Genomic DNA, 27,799 nt, shown 5'->3' with positions numbered 1-27,799 from the left:
GAGTCTGTTATTATGTGGTACCAGCTATTCATCCTCATCGTTCTATCTTTAGGTGTGTTGAGTACACTTCCCAGATGGGAGGCCATTGAAAGAACACCCATAGTTCTGCAACTAGGATAAAAATATAATTTCCCCCTTAAAATTTACTGTCTGGTGTGATTGTTTTCATTTAATATTTGGTTTCTTTTGAAAACCAATAACTTAAAAAAAAGAAAGGTAAGCACTGTTTATTTTTCTTTCACAGAGGAGAATGCAGCCCCCCCCCCCCCCCCAAGAGAAGAGGCATTCAGTCATAAAGCAGCAGCAGGGCCTGAAGTGAAGACACAGCATCCAATGTGGAAAATGTTATGCCTCTGTGCATGAAGTTGGAGATACAGGCATGTGCAGATCAAAAAAATATTTATTTTACTTAATAATATACTTAATATAGCATCTTTTGGATTCTTTGATGACATTAATGCAGCGCAAAGTGCTTTACAGAGCAATAAAGAAAAAACAGAAAACATTTTCTCAACTGAAACTCATTAAATTCAAAAGAGGGCTAGTTTACTTTAGTCCATCCACTTTCATTACCCCGTGGGCTATCCTTGTGGATATTGCTGGAAGTAAGTGCTGAAAATACACGTCCTTCAGGTGGCTGATTTTCTCTGTAATCCACTCTTCATTGTATGGGACATCTGCAATGACCTGCTCATTTGGAGTCCAGACAATGAATTTACAATTATTTTTTTTAGCACAATGCATCGCCACTTGTACCTGGTAATAGTACCCTAATCCTGATGCCGTTTCCCTCAGAATATATTTTCCATCCTTATGCCTCACATCGTACTTGTTAGAGTCAATCATTTTTAGCAGACTGCCATTGTGTGCCACAAGTTTTTTGGCTGTAGGACATTTAATTTCAATGATGGTATCGGCATCTATAATACCATCAAGGCTGGCACCAAGCCAGTTTTCCTCTTCATGTACAACAAGTCCTGTACACTCCACAGTTATTCCTGTGGTCTCCTCAAACCACTTTCTTGCCAAAGGCTCGGATGTTTGGCCATGCCTAGTGGCTGTATTTCCGGCAAAGGTGCCATTCAATTTTCGTTCCACCCAGTTTTGTGGGTCAACCTTTTTGGGCACTTGAGAGGCCTCACTACTTGTGATTCTTATTTTTCGTTGATCTAGCCAAAATTGATTATTCTGGCCCTTGGATTGTACAAGAATTCTCTCCCTCTCACGTTTCCCACATAACACATGTCTTTCAAAAATACAGTTGCAAAGTTGACATTTTTGTTGAGCACATTGCTCGTGACATGTGGGCAGTTTATCAGTAACCTCTTTGGTTTGTGGCTGTGCAGTCAACAGATCATGCAAAAGGGTACCAGGTATGTTGGATAGACCAGCCATCTCAGGGGATGTGAGGTGCTGAATGACATCTGCATCTTTCTCAAATGCTGTTGACTTTATTTTCATTTTTTTCCGAGGTCCCTGGTCTGGCCCCCTGATGTTCTCGACTGTATCAGGCATCACATTGTCACACGTGGAACTGTTCCAGACACAAGCCTCATCGGTGCTTGCTGTGCCTGTGAACCCCTGACTGGCAGCATCTTTGATTTTGTACAGTATCCCTGCTGAATGACTGCAGCTCTTCCCTTGGTTGGCCATGCAGTCACAGTTCACATCCACCACTTTGCCATCCCTCCTCTGCAAGGTCAGTTCAACATGATGGTACTGTTTAATGTCCTGTGAGTAGCGAACAGGTCCTTTCAAGAGTATGTGCTCCTCATCTGGTAGCCTGTGGAGTATCTGGCCAACCCATCCGGAGCTCAGGTAATTTTGACCCTCTATCAGGGACCTGTAGTTGGCATTGGGTTGTTCATCACATGCCAGTCGGTGAAGGAAATATTCTTGAATACCTATCATAAAAATAAATAAAAACATTCGTTTTTTTAATAGGATTAATACCACTTATCTGTAATGATTAGGAAATACACAGTCTTAGATCATTAAGATTTGCATTTCATAATTTTTATTATGCAAACAAACAACAAACAGTAAACACAAGTTAACCACCCCAGGCAGCATTGGGATAAATACTAACTTAACCGCATGCATGCCATGGTGACTTTCTGGCAAAGAGATGGTGTAGGAAAATAGTCAAAGCTAGTCTAGTCTACTAGACAGTGTAATAATAAGACAGTGGTTTAAGCACTGATTGGCGATTGCCATCAATTAATTACCTTTATCAGTAACTGGAGGCCACTGTCTGACGTCGTCAATCCAGGTACTCATTCTGTTAGTCGCTGGCTGTCACAACCGACCGAGTTAGGTTTTGGTAAACCAAGCAGATAAAGACTGGTATGGTAGCAGCAGCCAAACACCAGCCAGACGCCAAGGGAATCAATTTATGCACCTACAGGGTGTGCACCCAGAGGGTGCCCAATCAAGCCAATCACTGTTATCTGGCCCCTGACTTTGACAAGATACTCCACATGCTACCAAATGATGAGCACAGTTCTGAAAGGACCTGTGTTACTCACAGGACATTATCATGTACCATCATGTTGAAGTAACTTTGCAGAGGAGGGATGGCAAAGTGGTGGATGTGAACTGCGACTGCTAGGCCAACCAACTTAAGGGAAGAGCTGCAGTCATTCAGCAGGGATACTGTACAAAATCAAAGATGCGGCCAGCCACACAGGCACAGCATGCACAGATGACAATGTGACAATGTGAGGCCTGATGCAGTTGACAACATCAGGGGGCCAGACCAGGGACCTCGATGAAAGTAACAGCTTTTGAGACGGATGCAATCCCCTGAGATGGCTGGTCTATCCAAAATACCTGGAACTCTTTTGCATAACGTGTTGACTGCACAGCCACAAAACAAAGCAAATGAAAAACTCACCATGTCATGAGCATGTCATGAGCTCAACACAAATGTAAACTTTGTAATGAAAATAAATGTGATATGTGGGAAACATGAGAGGGAGACAATTGCTGCACAAACAAAGGGCCAGAGTAGTTTATTTGGAGTAAATTAAAGGAAATCTGAATCATCAGTAGCCTCTGAAGTGCCCAAAAAAGAAAATCCACAAAACTGGGTGGAACGAAAATTGAATGGCACCTTTGCTGGTAGCCACTAGGCATGACCAAACATCGGAGCCTTTGACAACAAAGTGGTTTGAAGAGGATACAGGGATACAGGTATTCTAATAAACATTTTACTTATTGTGCATGAGGAGGGAAACTGAGAATTAATAATAATTGTTTATAATTTTTTCCATCTTTCTCTTTCTCAGGGGAATAGGAATCTGGGTAGGCTGAGAAACACCTGGAGAGTAGAGACTCTCCAAGACCTAAAGAACATTGGAATGAGCTGGCAGGAAGCAAAAGCCCAGGCCCAGGAGATTGAGATGGAGAGCTCTGGTGGACGCCCTATGCCCCTCGATGGGGTAAAGAGGATCAAGTCATGTCATGCTCATCTAGGCTTACATCCTCATCCACATCACATTCCTCTTCTTCCTCAATATCAGATGTTTCTTGTTGCTCAGTTTCAGTCTGAATTAACTTGGGTTGCAAATTACATAGCCCAGCACAAATACTCACAATGTCATCAACATGTTTTATACTACCTTGAATGACATAACTGACCATTTTAAAACCTTTGAACCTTCTAATTGCACGCTCTACATGGATTCTGACATTTGCTAGGCGCCGTGTTGCCACAACATCATGCCCAGGAAGTTCTTTGAGGCCGCGAGTAAAAGCTGGGAGAGCCAGAGTCACCCCTGGAGGCAACACATCTGAGATGGTGAACCCACGGTCTGCTAGGATTTGATCACCAGGAATCAGAAGTTCAAGAAGACCACTGTTCTTTGTGATGAAAGTGTCACTGGCCCGTCCACCAAATAGTTTTGATGTGAACATCACATAACCATTGGGGGCAATACAATATAATAATTTGTAAGTGTTATGATGTTTGTAGTTGCTGAATGTTTGGGATCGCTTTCTTAAGTGTTTTGGCCTTTGGACAAATATTTCTGTACAGTCTATTATGCATGTTGCTTTGGGATAATTTTTACTGAAACATGATGGCATTATTCTTCTGAGAGTATCCCTAGGCAACCACGCAATCACATTTTCCCTCATAAACCTAGCAAGTATTGGTCTCCAAAGTGAAAAGATCACACATGCTGAGGTCTTGCTTATTCCAAATCTTTTAGCCAAGTCTGTGAACATCAAACAAAGACGTAGCCTAGTTAAAACGAGTAACAGCTGGTCATGGACTGCTAATCTGGTCATCTTTGGAGGTGGGTGAAAAGCTATGAGGGAATGTAAAAGCTGCCAAAAACTTGCAATACCTATGCCCGTGTGAAACCTTGCATCTTTGTCATCTAGGTCATAGGCTGACAATGATGGTGTAGGATCAGTTTGTGTTGCACGGTTTGTTAACTTTATGGTAGAGTAGCTGTGGTCTGTAATAATTTCTGGACACTGGATTCCAATATCACGCTTCAGAGGCATGACATCAGTTTGTGTTGCACTGTTTGCCCTTGAGTTGATACGGAAGTAATTGTGGTCTGCAATATGTTCCATTCCGATATCACTGGTGTCTTCAGGTCCTGCTCTTAATTCTGTTGTTGTTGATGTTGTTGCGTTTAATTCTGTTGTTGTTGATGTTGTTGCGTTTTGTGTGCTGCTGCTGCTTGATGACCGAAGGCCTCTTCTCTTAGGGGGGGCTCTACCAGATGTCATTCTCCCCTGTGAAAGGAAAAGAAACGATGCACTACAAGTTATTGTTTTATTCAAAATAAACCTAATCTGTTGAACCAAAAACAATCACATCAAACTGTCAATTTGAAGGGGAGAATCAAACGTACATGTTTATATCCTAGTTGCAGAACTGGATACGGGTGTTCTTTTGTTGGCCTCCCATCTGGGAAGTGTACTCCACACACCTAAAGATAGAATAATTAGGATGAATAGTAAATACTGGTAGGCTACCAGATATAACTCATAATGCATTAAAATACTGTCCACTAAATGGTTTCATGTTATGCAATTTAGTTATATTATGCACTTTATGCCTCTATCTTGACTGCAAAAACGCCTTCTCAACTAATAATTTTACCCACCTTGTGATGTGATAAAGATTTATTCTGATTTAGAAAATACTGTCCACTAAATGGTTTCATGTTATGCAATTTAGTTATATTATGCACTTTATGCCTCTATCTTGACTGCAAAAACGCCTTCTCAACTAATAATTTTACCCACCTTGTGATGTGATAAAGATTTATTCTGATTTAGAAAATACTGTCCACTAAATGGTTTCATGTATCATGTTATGCAATTAGTTATATTATGCACTTTATGCCTCTATTTTGACTGCAAAAACGCCTTCTCAACTAATAATTTTACCCACCTTGTGATGTGATAAAGATTTATTCTGATTCAGAAAATACTGTCCACTAAATGGTGGCATAGCCATTTCATAGAGTGGACGTTGTACATTGCTTTGCACCATTTCATAGGGGGTAGACTAGATTGTCAACATTCAGCCACTGTTGTGACTCACTACTTGGGTCTAATTTAGACCCAGATGTTTCCAACTTTCCATGAAGTTTGTTTATGTGTAGAACCCTACCATACAACTGTGTCCTGCAGTATTTGTGTTCATTAGACTGTCATAGTTTGTCCAAATAGCCTAGTATTTAATCACAATAATGTCAAGCCACAGGTGACTTATTTACTAACAATGATGAACTAGTTGAGATAACATTTCACTCCTCAATGGGGGCTGCATGCTAGCATTAATGGTATAACTAACAAAAAGTATCCAAAAGTTACCGTGCTGTTCTTTGTGGGAACAAAGTCCTTTATGTTGATGTTTTTGATCCACATCTGGCGCACGTCATTGTCCTCTGCACGCCCAGGGAATCTGTGCAAACCGTATGGCTTTTGGCATGGACAATCTTCATGATGTAGAGGTTTGTGTTTTTGACATTCAGTTTCTTTCCAGAGTTGGATTTTGCCACTACTGTTGGAGCAGCCATGAACTGCACACGTTCGTCCCGATTTTTTGGGCATCTTTGTAACGTTATAGAGTTATCAATTAGCGTAACGTGAGCCAACGAAAACAAGACACTTTACATTCACTGTAATGAAAGACGTGCTGATCTCCCCCGCAGCTATGGCGGATCCGCCTACAGGAAATACGTAGGCTGCGACCATGAAACCGGTACAGAATCGGTCTATATATGTGATGGTAACAGGAAGTGTCAAAGTAAAAGCAGGCCAAAAGATGGGAAGTTTCAAAGTAACGGTAACCCAAAATAATCAAAGAAAACAACCAACTTCAAACTAAAGAAAATAATTGACGTTAAAGGAACCAAGTGTCACCGACTAACCTTTCAAGACACTGAATATTTAGCTCCATGACGATATACGTATGAGTGTCTCAAAAGAAGGAGGAGAGTCTCGACTCTTGTCTCTGCCTTGTCACATGTTGAAGATCCTTGCTCTAGCCCATTCTGGGTGGGAACCCCTTTTGGTGTTTTAAGCATGATGTTATACTTTAGCTTTTTTTTTTAAAGAACTGCATTGCATAACCAACGCAAAGACTTTAGGGAGGCCCCTCGTATTGGGGCGATGATCTGGTTTGTTTCCAGAGCAGTAGGCGTAGCTTTGTTCGCTGAATGTAGAATTCCACAAACGTATCGGTAGGCAAAGATCTCTGATTATCTGGCTACACACATGTACTGTACTCACACACACACACACACACACACACACAAACACGGAAAAATATGCACACTTTTACCAACACACATACTGTACAAACAGTTCCTAATCTTCTCACATCCATACCGATATGCACAATCTATGATTCACCAGACTAGAGTAACAGAAGAAAAATCACAAACGCACGCACACGCACACAGCATGAGCGCGCACACACACACACACACGCACGCACGCACGCACGCACACACACACACACACACACACACACACACACACACACACACACACACACACACACACACACACACACACACACACATATACACACACACACACACACACACACACACACACACACACACACACACACACACGCACGCACACACACAGACACACACACACACAGATATTGTGGATCAGTATTGTGTTTGCTTCAGTGGAAAGAGTGTCAGATCTTTCGGGACAGATCAGATCAGATCCACACAGCATGTCCAGCTGCTCTTATCGGGGCTGCAGTGATATTTGGTTACGTTCAGATGGACGTGCACACACACATGCACACACACACACACACACACACACACACACACACACACACACACACACACACACACACACACACACACACACACACACACACACACACACACACACAGAGTACACTCCTCCACAGCCTGATTCCCAGATAAGATAAGATGTTTTAATGTCTGCTTATCATGCAGACCCAGTGCTCAATCACATGTCAGCACTCATAGCAGCGCACACAGTCAGCCACGCCAAAAACCACAAATACCGCCACAGGCAGACAGACAGACAGACAGACAGACAGACAGACAGACACCATGTATAGTAAACGAACGCTGCATGCATTCCTGGTCCAGAAATGGCAGTTGTTTTACAGAAGCCCCCTTTGATATCTATGGCCTCACTCACACGTATAAGACACACGCAAGACACACTCGTGTCCCGTGTCTTCTGTGTGTCATGGCCGCCGCCTCAATGCACTTCCAATGGGAGTCACATGGTTTCGTGACACAACGCTGTTGCATGGCTGTCTTCTGCCCTCCCCCCACCCCCCCCCCCCCCCCTCCCCCATGCAACAAGGTTATGTCTTCAAACCATGTGACTCCCGTTGGAGGTCGGCCATGACACACAGAAGACACACAGGACACAAGTGTGTCTTTTAGGTGTGAGTGAGGCCTTATGTGATGCACGTCCCTGATCTGTTGGACCTTTATTGTACTGTGGTGTTCCACTCCGGGTTCAGCTGTCACACCGTCTGCTGTTATTACACAACCACCACCATGTCCAAAACACACCTTTTTTCTGAACTGGTGTCATCCTATAACCACTTTCAACGCTTCGAGCCCATGTTGGGACATTCAAAACGTGTTAAAAGTTAATGGCCAGAAATTGTGACACGCTTGTTAAGTGGTTAATGCAGGACATCACTGTGGTCGGGGGGGGGGGGAAATAGGGAGGAGAGGAGGCATGTGTGTGTGTGTGTGTGTGTGTGTGTGTGTGTGTGTGTGTGTGTGTGTGTGTGTGTGTGTGTGTGTGTGTGTGTGTGTGTGTGTGTGTGTGTGTGTGTGTTTGCGCGCGCGAGTGCGTGTTTGGTGGGGGCGGGGAGGTTCAGTTGAGGAGAAACAGCCCAGATGTGTCTGCCTGATGCCAAAACTACATCCTCCTCCTCCTTTTCCTCTCCTCTCCCCTTGTCCTCACCACCACCCACACCACCCCCCCCCCCACCCCCCCTCCTCTCTTTTGCCTCTCCTCTCAGCCTGTGTTTAAATTCCTTCAAAGAGAGAGAGTATAACCCGTCCCGGTCTCCAGCCCTGCGGTCTTTTCCATGAGCGTGTGGTTGTTCATGACAGAGTCCAAGAGACATAGACCCCAGGAACGGGGGGGGGGGGGGGGGGGTTTAAACTATTTAGACCTGACGTCGACATTTAAAAAATGTCTTCTAAATTGTATAACAGTTTTCTGAAATACCTATGTTTCTGTATCAGTGGTGTTCAATATTTCATATCAAGAACCCCACAAATCTTTTTTCCACATTAAAAACTCGTTAACTGCCAGAGTCCAAACATCACCTATATATTCCAGCCCTTTCCGGCGTTTTCAAGCGTTTTAACTAACCTTTCAAGACATGCTATTTTCTTTAGTTTTTTTTTTAGGTTTGCTATTTTTCTTTTCAAATCATGAAAATGCAGTGCAAATCTTTGAATATATATTCTTTCAGAGCCAACGCTTATAACTCAAATCTTTGCTTCTGGGGGGGGGTCCCTGGAACAACATATTTTCAGATGGGGGTCCAAGACCAAATATAGACAGTTGTGGGGGTCCTTGACATGAAAAGGGTTGAGCACCACTCATATAGAAAAATGTCGGGATTTAGATGACTTTTACATTTCGACGTCAGGCTTACATGTGCTAGGAGCAGCCGGCATGCAAACAGGCCAGGCAATATTGGACACGTACAGTACCAATCTTGTTTTTTGGGGGCCATTCATTCACTTCTGGCACCTACGCCGTTCAAAAGGTGTGTGGTCAGTTGAGTCACTAGTGTTGACCTCTATTGTCCCGCAAACGCTCATTAGGTTCCAGTCCACAGCTTTAGAATCAAAAACATTCTCTCAGCTGTGAGATTAGCTATAGACACACACCCACGCACAGCTATAGACACAACTCTACTGCACTCTGGGAGGCCATATTGTGCGCGCACGGCGTCCCAATGACTGTTTTGGAGGCTTAGGCTTGTTCTGCGCGAGGTCACACATCCCTGTTGATACCCCCACTGGGGAGAACACCCACCAATCACAACGCTCCGTGCACCACACAAACCTCACTCTTAACTTCCCTCTAATTGTGACCACCTAATCCCCATTTCAGCTTTCTGGCGAACCTCAAGCGTTGACACACCAAACCACTAGCAGGGTGTGTGCGCGTGTGTGTGCGTGCGTGCGTGCGTGTGTGTGTGTGTGCGTGCGTGCGCATGCGTGCGTGCGTGCGTGCGTGCGTGCATGCGTGCGAGAGAGTGGCAGTGGCAGTGAGTGAGAGAAGGACAAAAAGGCACACAGACAAGTCAGACAGTGATGGCAAAAGTAAGAAATACATTGAATATGGAGAGAGAGAGAGACACAGTCAGAGAAAGATGGACAAAGTATCAAACATAAAAGCAATTTCGCTGTTGCAAGTTGTGTTCAATGTCAGGGACCTGCAGGGTGAATTCCATAGACTGTAAAACAAATATGGACAAAGCGTTCTCCGGGTCTAACATGAACGTAAAATGAAGCCTGTCAGTCCTTGTAGTGTAAGTCGCCATCTTTCTAGATCAGTTTGGGACCAGACAACGAGGCGGGACTTCCCCCCTTCTTCTCCGTTGGTTTTTATTTTGACTCGAGTGGGTGGGGAATCCCGATCATAGACTGTAACGGTAGCCACGCCCCTCAGAACATACGCGACTTTATGGTAATTTTTTTAATTAATGGGACCATACTTTTCCAAAAAGAATATTATGACTTTAAACTAGTGACTGGAAGAAGAAAGTATTCATGACCATGTTTATTAAGGTAATACAGTCTAGGTGAAGTTGGGCCCAAATACATGGACCTCTATGGGGCTATGGGTTTTTCTGGGTCCAATGACAGCGCCACAACAGGCCATTATATGAACTTTCAGGAAATCCCGATTTCCTCGGTGGCTTCACAAAATATCTGTCTGACTGCCCCCCTGGTGAATTCATAAGAGTCTTCTGGGTACATTTTAATGATACGTAGCTTGCGGAGTTAGTTCAGTCAGATATACTCGAGGGGTTTCCTGCTGTGCTCAAAGGCGCATACATATACAGTACTCAAGGGGTCAATATGCTGCTTTACTATGTGGGTGTATTCAGTGTGTGCAAGACCCACATGTCATTCGCTGATGTGGCAGTCAGCTGACCAATTGGGAGGGCTACTTAAAGGACAACTTTAGTTTTTTTTTAGGTTGTTATTAGAGAAAGTAATTATTTCTCTAATAATTGCTGCTTTCTTTCGTTTTAGGGATTTTAGCTGTTTTTGACAGGGGGCGGGGGCATTTGAGCATGGGGCTAAATATGTATTTCTTTACAACATTTTATAGCAAATTTATTTTTTAATTATTTACTATAGTCCTAATAAACCCCAGGAAATTGCATCTGGCCACAAAAGATCACTAGTTCTACTGAATGTGGCAAACTGACATATTGAGCCTATGACACAGGGCTGGATTTTGAAGGTCCGTTTTACAATGGGGTAATACATAAATTGCCCTCGCTCTGCGCACAATCGTATTATGAAAGGCATATCGGCCCGTGTTGAACGCACACACATATGGCATACGGCGTTCCTGAATATTTTAACATTGTGGGAGTGTCCATATGTTAATTATTTTCGCTTTGCGCAATTTGCTATTAAGCCCCTTGACCTAAAAACACTCAGCGCATAACGATTAGACGTGGGTCTGACCACCTCATAAATGCAAAAAGCACTGTTTGATTTTACACTCTGAACTCTGCTGGAGTGTTGCCATGTCTGTTTATTATAAGCGGCTTCTTTTTCTGTAAAGTTGATTATATAAATATTGGTAGTACTAGTTGTGGTTGCTTTTCTTGTTTCTAAAGTTGTTATTTGGGCTTTTCTCCTAATGTTGTTTAAACCAGTGATCCTCACACAGCACATTCCCATGTCAAGGATCCCCAGATTAATGCATTTGCCCAACTAAGGACGGCTAATCCAAAAATGTAATAAAAAATGTCCAAGATTACTTTTGAAAATAGCAGATCTACCAGCTCACAATGCATCACATTCATTCATTAAAACTATGTACTCTGACTGCAGGGGATATATAATGATCATTATAACAATGTGCAAGAACATTATTTAAAAAGAAGGAAGAACTTTATATTTGTGGACAATCAAAATATGTTTTTTTATTTTAATGTGGTGTCATTAAAATTAATCTGGATATGGCAGACTCACTATCTAGAAAATAAAAACATGGCACTTCATTTAAAATATACAGACCCCTGTTATATGCGCTTCTTTTGGGATTATTTTAATAGACCTATTTACTTGTTTCTATGAGACATGGCAACAGCGCTCTTTTTGCGTCTTTTTTTTGTAAAATGTTGAGATTAGAAACGACCATAATTCTTTCATTTCTCAACCTTTAAAAAAAATAAAAACATCTCCATAATCCTTGGGAAGTTTGCTTTCATACGCTGTATCACACCCAATTCAAGTCTTCTTCAATAAAATGCTACGAGCGAAGACCATATACCATCGGGGCTCATTCCTTCATCGTGACTTGAATGAAATAAAATATAATAAACGTTATTTTACTGGTGCTTTTCAATAGAAACTAATTATTTTGAGGCATAAAGGTGACAGCATGCAGTGCAATAGGAATAATTAACCAAAATGTGACAAAGTCATGTCATGTCTTCTATGGTGCCAGCATGCAGAAATGTAATACCACAATCCCCAAAGTGCGCATTCCGTATGTGACATCAGCTGACTGGTAAAGAGAATAGTACGGACATGTTGATTGGGTACGTCTCAAACACTCCTTAAACACTCCCATGACTAATTCAAGGCCGTTTTGCGCAATCCACGGGGTGTCGAAAGCCCAAAATTGCAATATGACATTCTACACGCCCCCAGCTCTAAAAACTGTAATATGATATGTAATATTATTGGAACTGGACAATCGACCTGACAGTGTGGCTTCCCCCCAGTAGGCTACCTTCACATTCAGTAGATCCTGTGATTTTTTTGTGGCCAGATGTAATTTCCTGGGGTTTATTAGGACTATAGTAAATAATAATAAAAAATATCGCCATAATATTTTGTAAATAAATACATATTTAGCCCCATGCTCGAATGCCCCCGCCCCCCCTGTCAAAAACAGCTAAAATCCCTAAAATGAAAGAAAGCAGCAAATGAAAGAACCTTGGTTGAAAAAAACTAAAGTTGTCCTTTAAGCTCACTAGACTGCATGCTATTCCTGCCTTCCTCTGCATATGGTTCCTGGTTGTTATGTGATGTTTGCTCCCACCACCACCCCAGCACCACCGGTGGGCTCTGTTATTTCTGTTCCCCATGGGGGTTGTTATTGTATATCTAACTCCCTGCTCTTAACGTTTAAGGATGGCGTTTGATTGTGCCGAGCAGGGAGAAACATGTAGCAGAGCCGAATGCCAAGGTAAAATATTATATGCACAACTTGTATCCTCATTCCATAATAAATATTGGTTAAATCCATTCGTGAGGTATGTGACTGAACTCAGAGTCAAGCCAAATGGACCTGCAAGGGTCCATTTGGAAATGAACACAGAGAATGTGCACAATGTGTGTTAGCCTATTATAAAAACTTAACCTAGTCATGGTCTGAGCTGAGCCAGCAAGGACCATGAGGAGAGAGCAGATTAGAGGCGGAATGAACAACACAAGTGCTTCATTATTTGGCTGAGTCGTGTTGCAGAACAGGGACGTGCAGAGAGTGTTAGAGAGGCAGGGGCTGAGATCCCGTTAAGAGGGCACTTTTGGACAAAAATAGCGGATCTTCAAGCTCTCAACGCGTCGCGCTCTCAACGCGTCTGATATTTCATATTCCATCCTGATTGGCTAACATTGGCTTTCAAATTTTGCAGGATTGGCCCCTTTTGAACAAAAAGCCTCAAATCATGAACGCAGCGTGCACAATTTACGTGAAATCTTTCACAGACGTTCCTACTAGGCTCAGGAATATATCCCACCCTTTTCACATTGGCCTTTTATAGCGCCACCAAGAGGTGGATTTTTGCAAAACACATTTTTTGGAACAAAATGCCTCATCCACGGCATAAGAAGAAATGGCACATTTCACATTGGCTTATTATAGCGCCACCAGGAGGCCACAACCTGACCTGCCCTGGTGGAGTCCTGTGGCCCGAGAGGCACTTTTTCTAGTTTTATTCTCTGTTCAAAATAATAAAATAATGAACTGTATACCCGAATGGCCGAATCAGAATTGAATAGGTCAAATCAGATTCGAGGTGTTCAATGATTAATTTTATAAAATGAGACTTTCTAAAAACAGCACATTTCGCAAGCGTTTCGGTGCCGATTTAGACCATGTCAGTTAACACAGCCAAGAGCAACAGAGTGCACTGCAGTGTGACGCGTTGTGTGAGCTTGTACTGTAGACACACCAGCTATTTTCGGTGCACAACACAGCACGCAACCAAGTATAGAAGGAATTACTGTGTGTGTGTCTCTACTGGGGGAACAACAGTCATGTTAAAACTGTTACGACTTCACTCTGACAGTGACAGGTTGTCTGCACAACGACAATATATGTCTCCTGTCAAGTTCTGTCAACATGCCGGAGAGGAAACTAGTTTCAACAGGATTTAATGTGATAGCTATAAGGGTCAGACTCAGGTCACTAGACTTGGACAATCTCATTGGAACAGCTGTAGCTGGTCATTGATTAACCCATTCTGAACGGGCACCCATTTTGGTGTCAGCATCATGTTGTGCTTTAGCTATTGAAAAATAGCAGATCTACAAGCTCATATCGCGCCACCGAGTGGCGCGATACGAGCTTGTAGGTCTGCTATTTTTTTGAAAAATCGAAGAGCGACTGACATTTTTAGAATCTGATCTCAGTTCAGAATGGGTTGATCAGACCAGTGTGTGTCCAGTGGAAACCTCGTATGAATCTGATCTCAGGTCAGAATCTGCACACAAAATGGGCTGCTAGGATTGACGACACTACAGCACGATCCAGCTACTGTTCCATCTCTCCATTCCCGTCTCCTTTCATTTACTCTCTCTCCTCCTCTTTCATGTTCTCCCCTCCTCCACACTCTCTCCTTTTATTTCCTCTCTCCCCTCCTCTCCCCTTGCCTCCTGTGTCCTCTTCTCGCTCTCTGGTGTTGCTCTCAGAGACAGACAGACAGACTATTAGGGTGTGTGTTGTGAATGGAAGTCTTTGTGCGGGAGGGAGGGAGCGACCGACCGACAGACAGACCGACCGACAGACAGACCGACAGACCGACAGACCGACAGACTTAAGACATAAGACTTTGATCTCAAGTCTCAAGTCTCTTCAGTGGGACTTTTCTCAAGCAGCACATACGTGTGTTTGACTTTCAGAGATGGGGTTGAGAGAGGGAGAGAGAGAGAGAGAGATCATGTCAAAGGTGAGGTGAGGGATCAGTAGTAGTAAGGAGCTCTATAATGATGATATATTTTGGACCCCGGAAATGAATATTCATGAATAAATAATATCATATTGTTGCTGTCGGGAGGAAAGCACCTATACCTAACACCCTTTACGTCTGTGTGTTAAAGAAAAAGAATGAACCAATGAAAAGTAGTAAACCGCTTAACTGTCCCATTGGACACAACTCGTGTTAAAATATGAAAGGTTTCTTTCAAAACTCTCTCTCTCTCTCTCTCTCTCTCTCTTTCTCTCTCTCCCTCCCTCATACCTTTGGCGACCCCAGAGGTACAAGGGTCCCCTCCTGTATTCTCTCAACACCAAATATGGTGTGACGCGTTGTGAGCTTGTAGATCTGCTATATTTTTCGCCAAATGTCGACATTCCCAGAATAGGGATGCTATAGGGTTCAACGAGTGGTTGATACATAATGAATATGACATACAGTACAGTATATGAGACAGGAGAAAGAGAGAGAGAGAGAGACAGTCACCACTATCAGTCACTATATTTATAGAATTGGCCCTTGACAATAGCTCTGTGGGGGCATGGTGATGGCCCGGTCAGTCAGTGTGTATGTACCACAGATATGACTTGCTATTTTTAGCATTTTTGATTTGAGTTTAAAAAAAAACGTTCGCTCTGAAAGAATATATATTCAAAGATTTGCGCCACATTTTTCATGATTTTTCAAAAAATTGCAGATCTACAAGCTCGTAGCTTGAACCTGTAGATCTGCTATTTTTTCAATTGCTATAACACCAAAAGGGGTTCCTGCCGTAACATTTATTATTCGTGCTTCTACTCCTGTTTCATTGGACCATGACACTCCATGGTACAGTAGTTTGGCATTAACCACGTCTATTTTGGGCACGTCAAAATATAGGCGAACATTTTGGTGAAAATAGCAGATCTATAGGCTTGTAGATTGGCTATTTTCTGTAAGACAATAATAATGTCTAACTAAAGCGGTCATGATCACTATGGAGCCTGGTGGATCTCTACGGTGACGCACGCGTGTGTGGAGTTGTTATTTATTTTCATTTATTTTTGTCTCTGATTAATGTACTGTTAAACTGATTTAAACTATACTGAGTATCTCAAATGCTGTGCTGTGGAAGCTTCAATCAACACATGGTCGAGCTTCATCTGATCATGACTATGTTTAGTTTACTGGAGTCTTCTCTAATCTGTCATGTTATCCAAGCACTTCACAATGTGCATTCATTCTTCCATTCGCAACGACGACGGCGGAGGCAAGCGTCACAGGAGCAGGGATTCAGTCAAGCGTCTTGATAGATAAAACTTCTTTACCGCGAAGCCAGGAGGAGCCGGGATGGAACCAAATGGACGCTCTATATACCTCCTCGGAGCCACAGCAGCACCAGCAGCCGCCCTGCAGTCTAACGTGGCTCCATGACGTAGAGCGCCTTATTGTCGTCTGTCTTGCATAGTTGCATTTTTGTTTTATTGTGTCGTGTGTTGGCACGGCCCCCAGATGTCAAAGCAAAATTGCATGTGAGGAGTTAAGGACCTCATACTTGGCAAGACGAGGATTACTGTACACGCGCGCGTGCACGCCGCACACGCACACACACACACACACACACACACACACACACAGTGTAACCAAAATGGAACAACTATGGCACTACTACTGGTCCATGTAAGGAGAGGGCCAGTGTGGGTGGTCGTCAGAGGAATGTGAAAGGCCTGGTCCTGCCTTAGTCCTCTGTCAGAACACACACACACACACACACACACACACACACACACACACACACACTCACACACACACGCCATGCATGTTCTACATTAGATACAACTCGCTCAGTCAGCGCAATCTGAGAGAGAGAGAGAGAGAGAGAGAGAGAGAGAGAGAGAGAGGAGAATGTGCATGAGTGTGTGTATCTGTGTGTGTGTGTGTGTGTGTGTGTGTGTGTGTGTGTGTGTGTGTGTGTGTGTGTGTGTGTGTGTGTGTGTGTGTGAGAGAATCAGTGAATGTGTGTGTGCATGTGTGTGCAGTGTACAGTATGTGTTAGACTAAGAGGGGGTGGTATATAATATTGAAGTCATTCAATAGAAATCTGCTATAGCAGTCTGTCTGTTGGATGAGAGCCTGATCACTAGTGTGTGCGCCGCGCTGGCTTGACCAACATGACCTTCTCACAATGACAAGGTCAAGGTCGGCAATGACTGGGTGTTCCCATGGGCACCCGACAAATGGGAATGACAATAGACATGCACATGATAAAGGGATGTGCACACGCTCACGCAGCCACGCACGCACACACACACACACACACACACACACACACACACATTCCTTGCACAAATCACATTAACTCCATTCTGAAAGCCAGTGGCCGTTTGCAGTAAATATAAATGCACAATGGGCACGTCCAAGCAGAACAAAGAACAGCTCCCACCCTCACCATTAACTAATGAATGTGTGAATAGTCAATGAAAACAACACAATGCGCACGTTGAACGCACACAATGCAAACCACACACAACAATTCACAATGTAAAACACACCCATAAACACAAGAGCCTGCACTTCTGTGTGCGTGTGTGTGCGTGTGCTCGCGCGCGCGCGCGCGCGTGTGTGTGTGTGTGTGTGTGTGTGTGTGTGCGAGCGCACGCGTACACGCGTGCATGTGCGCGTGTGTGTCCATTTAAAGGAGCTGTCACCCACCACATCATCTGGAATGAGGCTGACCAGAATTCCAGGATTCCGGAATTCCACAGAACTTCCTTAACAATGAGTGAAACATTCAGAGAAACTCAAGACCCTATAGGCAGAAAGGGAACACAGATGCAAATCTCTCTCTCTATCCGTGTGCATGTGTTTCTGTGTGCGTGCGTGCGTGCGTGTGTGTGCGTGCGTGCGTGTGTGAGTGAGTGTGTATAGATCTTGTGTACGTGTGTGTGACGTTTTATTGTATAGCTGATAGACCTATTGTCGCGTACTTTATCAACGCCACGGTGAAAGGTGCTAACCACGCTTTGATGTCTGCCGAACTATTCACCAGCTAGCCACGGATATATAAATCAAACAAGAGCCCCGTGAAGAACCTGCCAAGCTAAACTCTGTCTGCCCTTTGTTCTTTCCTGGAAGGTCTAGTGGAGGAGAAAGCTGGGTCATGAAAACATTCTATTATCCTGTTGAATATAGCTTTTGGATAAGGTTTGAAAGAGCGTGTGGATTAGCGACGCTCGCAGCAATCGATGTCTCCACGCCGCTGTGTGTGCGGAGCGCTTTCACAACCATCAAGAACTCCAGAAAATCTAATCTCTTCTCCCTGCCGAGAGCAGATAGCATACAGTGTTCTTCCTGCAGGTGTATTTCTTCCACTCGTCAGTCAGCGTTTTGACCTTTGAGGTCATGGTCAGGTACCACGTACCACTAGTCACTAGTCATACTTCTTCAAATTTACTGTATTAAAAGACCAATATTGGGAATTCTTGCAAAACATATTTTATAATAGTGTTTTAGCTTCAACATATAGACAGTGACCTTCAAAGTCAAATTCCACATTCCACGTTCTAATCAACCAGAGCCTTAGATATAGACAGAGTTACGCAAACTGCGTTCACTTTGTGGGGCTTCAGTCCAATGGCGGGTATCCTATACATAGACAAGGCCTGGACCAGGAGAAGGCAGAAATGCATTGGACTCAGGCAACAGCCTTAAATCCCTTTATTTTAGATTGTTTTGTAGTAATAGTACAACATAAACATTAAAGAGACTTTAGTTGTTACTGTACAATACTTGGCATGTTGCACACATGCTTAAAATAGCTCTTATTTGCGCCGCCCTCATTGAAAACAATGTATTTCCAACTCCAGCTTGTCTCAGTTCAGGCTGCATGAACAGCGCTCGAGCGTTCGGTTTCTGCCCCCTCAATGTCGTAACTATTAACTGTAATTAACACACCCCAGGACCCCAGGAAGGCTATAGAGGCAAAAGTACTTCTAATGGGGATGCTTTAATAAACATAAACCAAACATAAAGATACTGTAAACCCCAACCATCGTTGTTGTTGCTGCTGCTGCATAATATGCTCTATAATATCTCTGCTCACTAAATAGCAGCATACGCTTCTCTCCCAGACCATCCATCTCTACTCTCACCTCCCTTCTAGAGTAGACAATTACAGAATTATAATTCTACAACAGAGCCAGGCATGCAGACTGTAAATAGATGTTACTGTGTGCTGGTGGCTAGCTGCATGCTGGTGCTCCAAAATGAAGACTTTCACGGAATGGGTCAACCAAATTGTAGAATGACTAACTATAGATTAATGTTCTCTTTTTTGGAACTATGTAGTCGGTGTTAGACAATACTACTAATGATTGTAAGGAAAGCATCTGGACAGAGCAGTTTCCTTCAGTGACTATATACCAATCTGGAACCATACAATTATGTCCGAGTTATATTAAAGAACAAAATGAAATTAAGGTTCTGTACCTGTGTCAGTAATGATTTATATTGTAACCAAACTTGTAATGCAGACCAAAAGGAAAACACAAAACTGTTGCTTTTAAAATTAAATTGCACTATTTTTTATCTGATTTAAACTGGATCAAACCAATATAATAATTAAATTAATCATATAATTTAAAAATACAAATGAAAATGTTCAAATGTTTCAATGTTTTAAATTGCGATCCTGTTTGATATCAATAATAAAGCGTATCAGACGGAACATTACGCCAGAAGCAGTTGCTGGTTGGATTCCTTCTGACGACACGTTCCACCAGGACAGTTCATTTGTTAACCAATATATTCCCTTGTTATCGCCTATTGTGTTATGTTTCATTTTCTTTCAATACTTCACTACCAGGACAGGAAATACATTTCTTCACACAGTATGTGTCACAAGTGAAGGCTCAAAACCAAAGCTACCACACCACACCACACCACACACCACCACACACCACACCACACCGCACCGCACAGCACCGCACCACACCGCACCGCACCGCACCGCACAGCACAGCACAGCACAGCACAGCACAGCACAGCACAGCACAGCACAACACAACAAAGCACAGCACAGCACAGCACAGCACAGCACAGCACAGCACAGCACAGCACAGCACAGCACAGCACAGCACAGCACAACACAACACAACAAAGCACAGCACAGCACAGCACAGCACAGCACAGCACAGCACAGCACAGCACAACACAACAAAGCACAGCACAGCACAGCACAGCACAGCTCAGCACAGCACAGCACAGCACAGCACAGCACAGCACAGCACAGCACAGCACAGCACACCACACCACAACACAACACAACACAACACAACACCACATCACATCACAGCCTGAACGCTGCGACGTCTTCTGAAGCCGCGAGGCAAACAAATAAACAGCAGGTTAAAAGGTTAAGGAGTTAACGTCACACCTGCATCTCCACCCCTCACGTTGACCCCAATTCCTCAACCTTTAAACTATTGACCTCTGGACCTGCTCTCTGACTGACACACGCACGCACGCACGCACGCACGCACGCACGCACGCACGCACGCACGCACGCACGCACGCACGCACGCGCGCACACACACACACACACACACACACACACACACACACACACTGAAGTGGAAAAGACACTTCTATAGTGCATGATGGATGATGGTGTTGTTCATGAAAGAAAGAAAGAATGTTTATCTCATCATGTTGTCATCTCATGGTACAAACGTGGGAACGCGTGGACAAGATATGAGGGTGTCGCCCTGAGACAGATCTGTCATGATAATTGAGCACTGGGGCACACTGTCTGTGGGAGTATTATGTGCAATCCTCCTCATGGACAAAACAGTCTCCCTCCTTGTAAATAGACAGTCAGAGAATGTGAAGACGGTGACCGGCTGGCCAACAGGCCGGCCTCATGCTGGTGGAATTCACATCAGATTAGCTGTGTGGTCGTTCAGGAAGAACTGCAGTCAAGTCCCGGCCGGCCCCTGCAAAAGTGCCAGCCAGGCCTTTTGTCCATATGGCACCCAGGCATGGGCAGTGGAAAACACTGCAAGTGCTTGTGTTTAAAAAAAAAATCACATTGTGAGTGCAGTTTTTCCTGCAGCACAGAACTGTCCTCACATTTCTTAATTCCACTGTGGTTCAGAGAGGTCAAACTTGCGGTCGTCATACTTAGAGCGGCGGACATGTTGCACGCTGCAAGCTGAGGAATCTTTCCTTCACACCAATCCCACAGGGGGGAGAACGAAAAGTTAAAGTCTCCTTTGGTGAAGTGTTGGAGAAGTTAATTGGTTTTCGTGTCCCTCGGAGACAAAACTATGCAGACTTTTTCAACAGAGAGCTCTAAAGTGCAAGGGATCAGCCCCAATCAACCAGCCTGGAGCAAAGTAGATGCAGTCAGGGTTCATGGTTGTTCAGGGGACCTGAATTATTCATGAAGCATTTATCCCATTCTGAACGGGCACCCATTTTGGTGTCGGCGTCATGTTATGCTTTAGCTATTTAAAAATATCAGATCTACAAGCTCATATCGCGCCACCGAGTGGCGCGATACGAGCTTGTAGGTCTGCTATTTTTGAAAAATCGAAGAGCGACTGACATTTTTAGAATCTGATCTCAGGTCAGAATGGGTTCATCAGACCAGTGTGTGTCCGGCGGAAACCTCGTATGAATCTGATCTAAGGTCAGAATGGGTTAAATATTATATGAAATGATTGTGACCGCACTTTGAGGTCCACCGCTGAAAGCCGCTGTGACCCAGCCAGCCCCCCCCCCCCCCTCTACACACTGCCCTCATTGGCTTCACTTCCAATGAGGCCGCTGGCGTCGCTCTGCTCAGAGCAGTAGAGACACCTCGATGCGTTTCTCATCCCCGCACAAAGCCGTCCTCCCACACCTTTGAAGCTGTCATTGAGAACCTCTTGAAACGCTCACACGACTACAGTAAGCTGAGATACCAGCTCACTCGTATATCACTTACTCATAACACATGCACAAAGAGAATGTGAGTTCTCCTCCAGAAATGGTTTTTTTCTTCCCTCCCCCTCATCACTGGACGACTGGGCTGCAGGCTGTGAAGTGAAGAGCGGAGATTTGTGCACCGAGATAATCTGGCAGACCTCAAACTTCTGAGCTGAGGTTAAGAGCAGCGCGCGGGCCTGCAAAAGTCCATCTCTCGGCACCTCTCGGTGTAAAATATTAAAGATAATAATCAATGTTCCGTTGAAAAGAAAAGTACATTGGGCTGTGGTGGACTGTGGCGTTTCAGTTGAAAATGCGTGATAAGTAGCAACCCATTCATTCATTCCATCGAATCCGCTACATAAGAGCAGATTGAAAACCTTTGAATGTCGTGCTTTTGAAAAGAGCGCGACATTCATACAAAGAGATCAAATGACTGCAAACATTAATTTAGAGACAAGAGCAGTCAAAAAACTTGTCTCTCTGTTCCTTTCACTAAAGAAGCCGTGTGGATAGAACTGAGACAGCTCGCACGCACGCACGCACACACACACACACACACATGAACTTTGAATCTCTCGCGACTGTCCTCTTTATCGGTCCCTCTCTTTATGTCTGTCTCTCATCTCTCTTCCTGTCTCTCTTACATGGCCAGCCCAGAGCAGACACACGGTCCTTGTGGAATACTTACTGCCATCTGTTATAACAAAGAGCTCAAACAGCACCGTGTAGGGGCCAGGGTCTGTCTCTGTGTTCTACAGACGGACAGCACCGGGTAGGGGCCAGGGTCTGTCTCTGTGTTCTACAGACAGACAGAAACTTTTTAATATACCTATCCATCCACTTCCCAGAGAGATGACAGGCAGAGGAACAGATATACGAACCCAAAGGCACAGAAAGGAGTGACACGTTTGATATATTCACACATATACAATATGCCACACACATAATCATACTGTCTGTATGTATAGACACAAACATGCACAGAACTGACAAATACGGTATGAAAGTGCATCGTGTGGCTCAGGGGGTAGAGTGGCTGGATGGTTAACCGCAAGGTTGCCAGTTCGAACCCGGGCTCCCCCAGAGTTAGCGTTGAAGTGTACTTGAGCAAGACACTGAACCCCCGAATTGCTCCTGATGTGCAGGTTGGTGCCTCCTTGGTGCATGGTTTCCGTCGCCATCAGTGTATGAATGTGCGTGTGAATTGTGAATGTGATGCACGATCTATGTAATGCGCCTTGGATAAAGGTGCTATATAAATGCACCATTTACACTCCAACACACTGACTAAGACACAAACAAACACGTACACGTGTGTGACACAGAGTACACACACTTTAAGGTGGGAAGCAAAACAGTCACTGGCCTCTGATAGTATAAACGGGCCCCAAAGAACTGCAAAAACATCTGGACAGATGTTTTGTCTGTAGACGGCCCTGTGCCGTATACTGTCCAGTGTTGGCCAATTATTTATCTGATAAGTAATTGCCCTCCCCACTCTGCAAGGTCCCTGTGTTTCATTTACATGACCAACTATGCCAAAGTGGTAAAAACAGACATCTAACCTACATGTGGTGAGCAGAGGGAGCCTTTCACATAGCACTGCAGACCTCCACAGAGAAAAAAGTTGAAAATATGGAATTTGGTACCAGGGTACGATAACACGAATGTAATGTATGCTTGCAGCATAACTTAATTATCGCCGCTTTCACCTGCAGCGTGATATTTCTTCCTTATGCTCAACTGTGCATGCCAACATTTTGTTAAAGAGGCTTCAAAGCTGGCCTTTAATTCAACTCACTGAACTGCCATCGTTGCATTGAACCATTTGCTTTAGTGCCATATGATTTTTCCCATGCAGACATCGGTACATAAAAGACAGATGTGAATTGTGAACAATTGTAAAAATGCTTTGTTGTTACTTTTGTGAATAAGCACGCACACTAAACAGCGTTAAAACTGAACAGCATCCAAATCTTCTTTATCGAGCCACCATTGACAGGAACCGTATTCCCTTAATTGCTTCCCACTATCCCTCAAAGATGAATGAAGTATTTATGATATCATTGAAGTATAGGACAAGTTAGCCTAGCCTATATAATTCAAGAATGTTCGTCGACTACCTTTTTTTTTGGCATAATCAAGGATTTTAACCCGCAAAATCAAGGATTTTAACCTGCATAATCATTCTGTATAGGGTCTAATTAATGTAATTATGTGACGGGTTAATTTGGGTCCATGTTGAGTTTACACTCTGCCTTCCATGAACAACATGTGTATATCCTGCATGTTAATGCAGTGGATGAGGCTGTTCTGAATGCCACGCAGTGGAACCGCGTCACACAACACCCTCTCTCTCCCCGTCAGCTCATTACCAGAGCCTTCTAATACCTCCTGACAGCCTAGAAGAAGAGCACGACTTAACTGGCTTTAACTGCTCCAAACCACTCCCCAAGGAAGGAGCCAAGCACTCCAACACTGTGGTCAGTTGTGTTCAAAATGTACCGGAGCATATGTGTGTGCGTGCGTGTGTGTGTGTGTGTGTGTGTGTGTGTGGTGCGTGCGTGTGTGTGTCTGTGTGCGCGTGCATGTTTTGATACAGATTCATTTGATGACACAGTCCTTTCAAATAATATGCTCCAAACAGTTATTATCATTATTATCATCGCCGACATCCATCTGCTTCCTGCTGTGCAGTGAACACCTGTTATTAGCAGAGCTACAGCAGCAGGCCTACATGTGCCCTGTTTGAACTGCGACACCCGCCAACACAAACACATTGAACCAGCCCAATATGCCCTACATTTGCCCTGTTTGAACTGCAACAGCCCCCAACACAAACACATTGAACCAGCCCAATATGCCCTACATTTGCCCTGTTTGAACTGCAACACCCGCCAACACAAACACATTGAACCAGCCCAATATGCCCTACATTTGCCCTGTTTGAACTGCAACAGCCCCCAACACAAACACATTGAACCAGCCCAATATGCCCTACATTTGCCCTGTTTGAACTGCAACACCCCCCAACACAAACACATTGAACCAGCCCAATATGCCCTACATTTGCCCTGTTTGAACTGCAACAGCCCCCAACACAAACACATTGAACCAGCCCAATATGCCCTACATTTGCCCTGTTTGAACTGCAACACCCGCCAACACAAACACATTGAACCAGCCCAATATGCCCTACATTTGCCCTGTTTGAACTGCGACACCCGCCAACACAAACACATTGAACCAGCCCAATATGCCCTACATTTGCCCTGTTTGAACTGCAACACCCCGCCAACACAAACACATTGAACCAGCCCAATATGCCCTACATTTGCCCTGTTTGAACTGCAACACCCCCCCAACACAAACACATTGAACCAGCCCAATATGCCCTACATTTGCCCTGTTTGAACTGCGACACCCCGCCAACACAAACACATTGAACCAGCCCAATATGCCCTACATTTGCCCTGTTTGAACTGCGACACCCCCCAACACAAACACATTGAACCAGCCCAATATGCCCTACATTTGCCCTGTTTGAACTGCGACACCCCCCAACACAAACACATTGAACCAGCCCAATATGCCCTACATTTGCCCTGTTTGAACTGCGACACCCCCCAACACAAACACATTGAACCAGCCCAATATGCCCTACATTTGCCCTGTTTGAACTGCGACACCCCCCAACACAAACACATTGAACCAGCCCAATTCTCTTTATTCAGACCGCAGCCATCTTGCCAGCAAGGTGCTACCTAGGTGACACTTCCCATAGACAGCCCATTCATCCAAACAGAAAAAGTCCTCTCTAATTAATTAAACAACATCAAAATCACCAACATTGCAGCTGTAGGGAAAGCTTGAATAATCCTCTTTCAATCGGTAAAGTGTTTGTTTCATAAAAATCCACCGTAGACATTTTATGAGCTACTTCCTGTCAAGAAATTCCTTGCAGATGATTTTTGCGTGGTGCGACCACTCCCTTACGGAGCTATGTGTGTGGGTAGCTGGCTGGCTGGGTCGGTGCCTGGCTGGGTATGAGCACGAAAACAGCATGGTTGTTTTCCACCACCTGTGCGCAACCTAACGCACACACAAACACACACGCACGTATTAACTGTATATATGATGCTTTCGGGTTTGCCAGTACAATACAGTGACAGTACAGTACTGTACAGTAGAGGGTACAGTAGAGGGACCGCCACACGGTAACTCTGTCATTTCTAGTTCATGTGCTGAGTTTGGAAGTGCTCGTTGACTATCACTCAACGGCCCAGGCCTACCACCTGTTTTGAATGTGCACATAATGCAGGAGGCAGCAGGACTGGTTGCTTTACTGATAACGAGCGCTTCCATACTCTGATACTTAGAAAATAATCATCTGCAAGGAATTTCTTGACATGAATTAGCTCATAAAATGTCTACGGTGGATTTTTATGAAACAAAAACTTTACAGATTAAAAGAGGATAATTCAAGCTTTCCCTACAGCCCCTGAACCAGCCCCAATATGAACTGCAACACCCCCCCCCCAACACAAACACATTGAACCAGCCCCAATATGAACTGCAACACCCCCCAACACAAACACACTGAACCAGCCCCAATATGAACTGCAACACCCCCCAACACAAACACACTGAACCAGCCCCAATATGAACTGCAACACCCCCCAACACAAACACACTGAACCAGCCCCAATATGAACTGCAACACCCCCCCAACACAAACACACTGAACCAGCCCCAATATGAACTGCAACACCCCCCCCCCCCCCCAACACAAACACATTGAACCAGCCCCAATATGAACTGCAACACCCCCCAACACAAACACACTGAACCAGCCCCAATATGAACTGCAACACCCCCCAACACAAACACACTGAACCAGCCCCAATATGAACTGCAACACCCCCCCCAACACAAACACACTGAACCAGCCCCAATATGAACTGCAACACCCCCCCCCCCCCCAACACAAACACATTGAACCAGCCCCAATATGAACTGCAACACCCCCCAACACAAACACACTGAACCAGCCCCAATATGAACTGCAACACCCCCCCAACACAAACACATTGAACCAGCACAATATGAACTGCAACACCCCCCCCCCCCCCCACACACACACACACACACACACACACACACACACACATTGAACCAGCCCCAATATGAACTGCAACACCCCCCCCCCCCAACACAAACACATTGAACCAGCCCCAATATGAAGTTAACTGCAACACCCCCCCACACACACAGTCACACACACACACACAAACACATTGAACCAGCCCCAATATGAACTGCAACACCCCCCACACAAACACATTGAACGAGCCCCAATATGAACTGCAACACCCCCCCCCCCCCCCCCCCAACACAAACACATTGAACCAGCACAATATGAACTGCAACACCCCCCCCCCCACACACACACACACACACACACACAAACACCCCGGCCCCAACACAAACACACTGAACCAGCCCAATATGCACTGCATCATGCAACTAATAGTGAATAGTCTACAACTCTGATCTCTTTTTGAGGGGCGCCTATACACAGGTTTAATATTTTACCATATGAGGCACAACGCCATTGTTAATGGCGTTTAATGTTTGTGTTGGCACCGTTTGTTTTGCATCACCATTACATCACCTAATCAACATGAGTTAGACTTTAATATACTGTATTAGCGCCCCTTTCATATCAAGGCCCATTATTCGGAATTTGAGCAACTGGCCAACATTTTATGAGATTTGAACTCGCAGACCCAAAACGAAACGATATTTTTTAATATTGTTGGATAAGATTTTGTCCACAGTGCTATTGATGTGGTATCATATGAGAGATAACAG

General features: G+C 44.3%; 2 protein-coding genes across 3 annotated transcripts in view; one reads left to right on the top strand and one right to left on the bottom strand.

Annotated features, from left to right (window-relative positions):
* The window catches only part of LOC310877050 (EMILIN-1-A-like), a 98,630-nt gene that overhangs the window by 68,938 nt on the left and 1,893 nt on the right, over positions 1-27,799 (bottom strand). The window lies entirely within an intron of this gene.
* On the top strand, positions 292-5,025 carry LOC310879392 (uncharacterized protein). 2 transcript variants are annotated; one of them, XM_083794027.1, is made up of 3 exons: positions 2,256-3,195; positions 3,291-3,443; positions 3,703-5,025. In XM_083794027.1, exons 1-3 carry the CDS (start codon positions 3,109-3,111, stop codon positions 3,796-3,798), a joined length of 336 nt encoding a protein of 111 aa, XP_083650153.1. In that variant the 5' UTR covers positions 2,256-3,108; the 3' UTR covers positions 3,799-5,025. The 2 variants fall into 2 exon arrangements, 1 of the variants encoding a protein (XP_083650153.1); XR_014571006.1 differs by lacking the exon at positions 2,256-3,195 and adding an exon at positions 292-1,699 and having other exon boundaries at positions 3,291-5,025.

This window comes from Protomyctophum parallelum, assembly GCF_964188405.1.
Source record: "Protomyctophum parallelum genome assembly, chromosome: 2".
NCBI lineage: Eukaryota > Metazoa > Chordata > Actinopteri > Myctophiformes > Myctophidae > Protomyctophum > Protomyctophum parallelum.
Note: the sequence above shows the minus strand (reverse complement) of the source record. Positions and strands in the feature narration are given on the sequence as shown.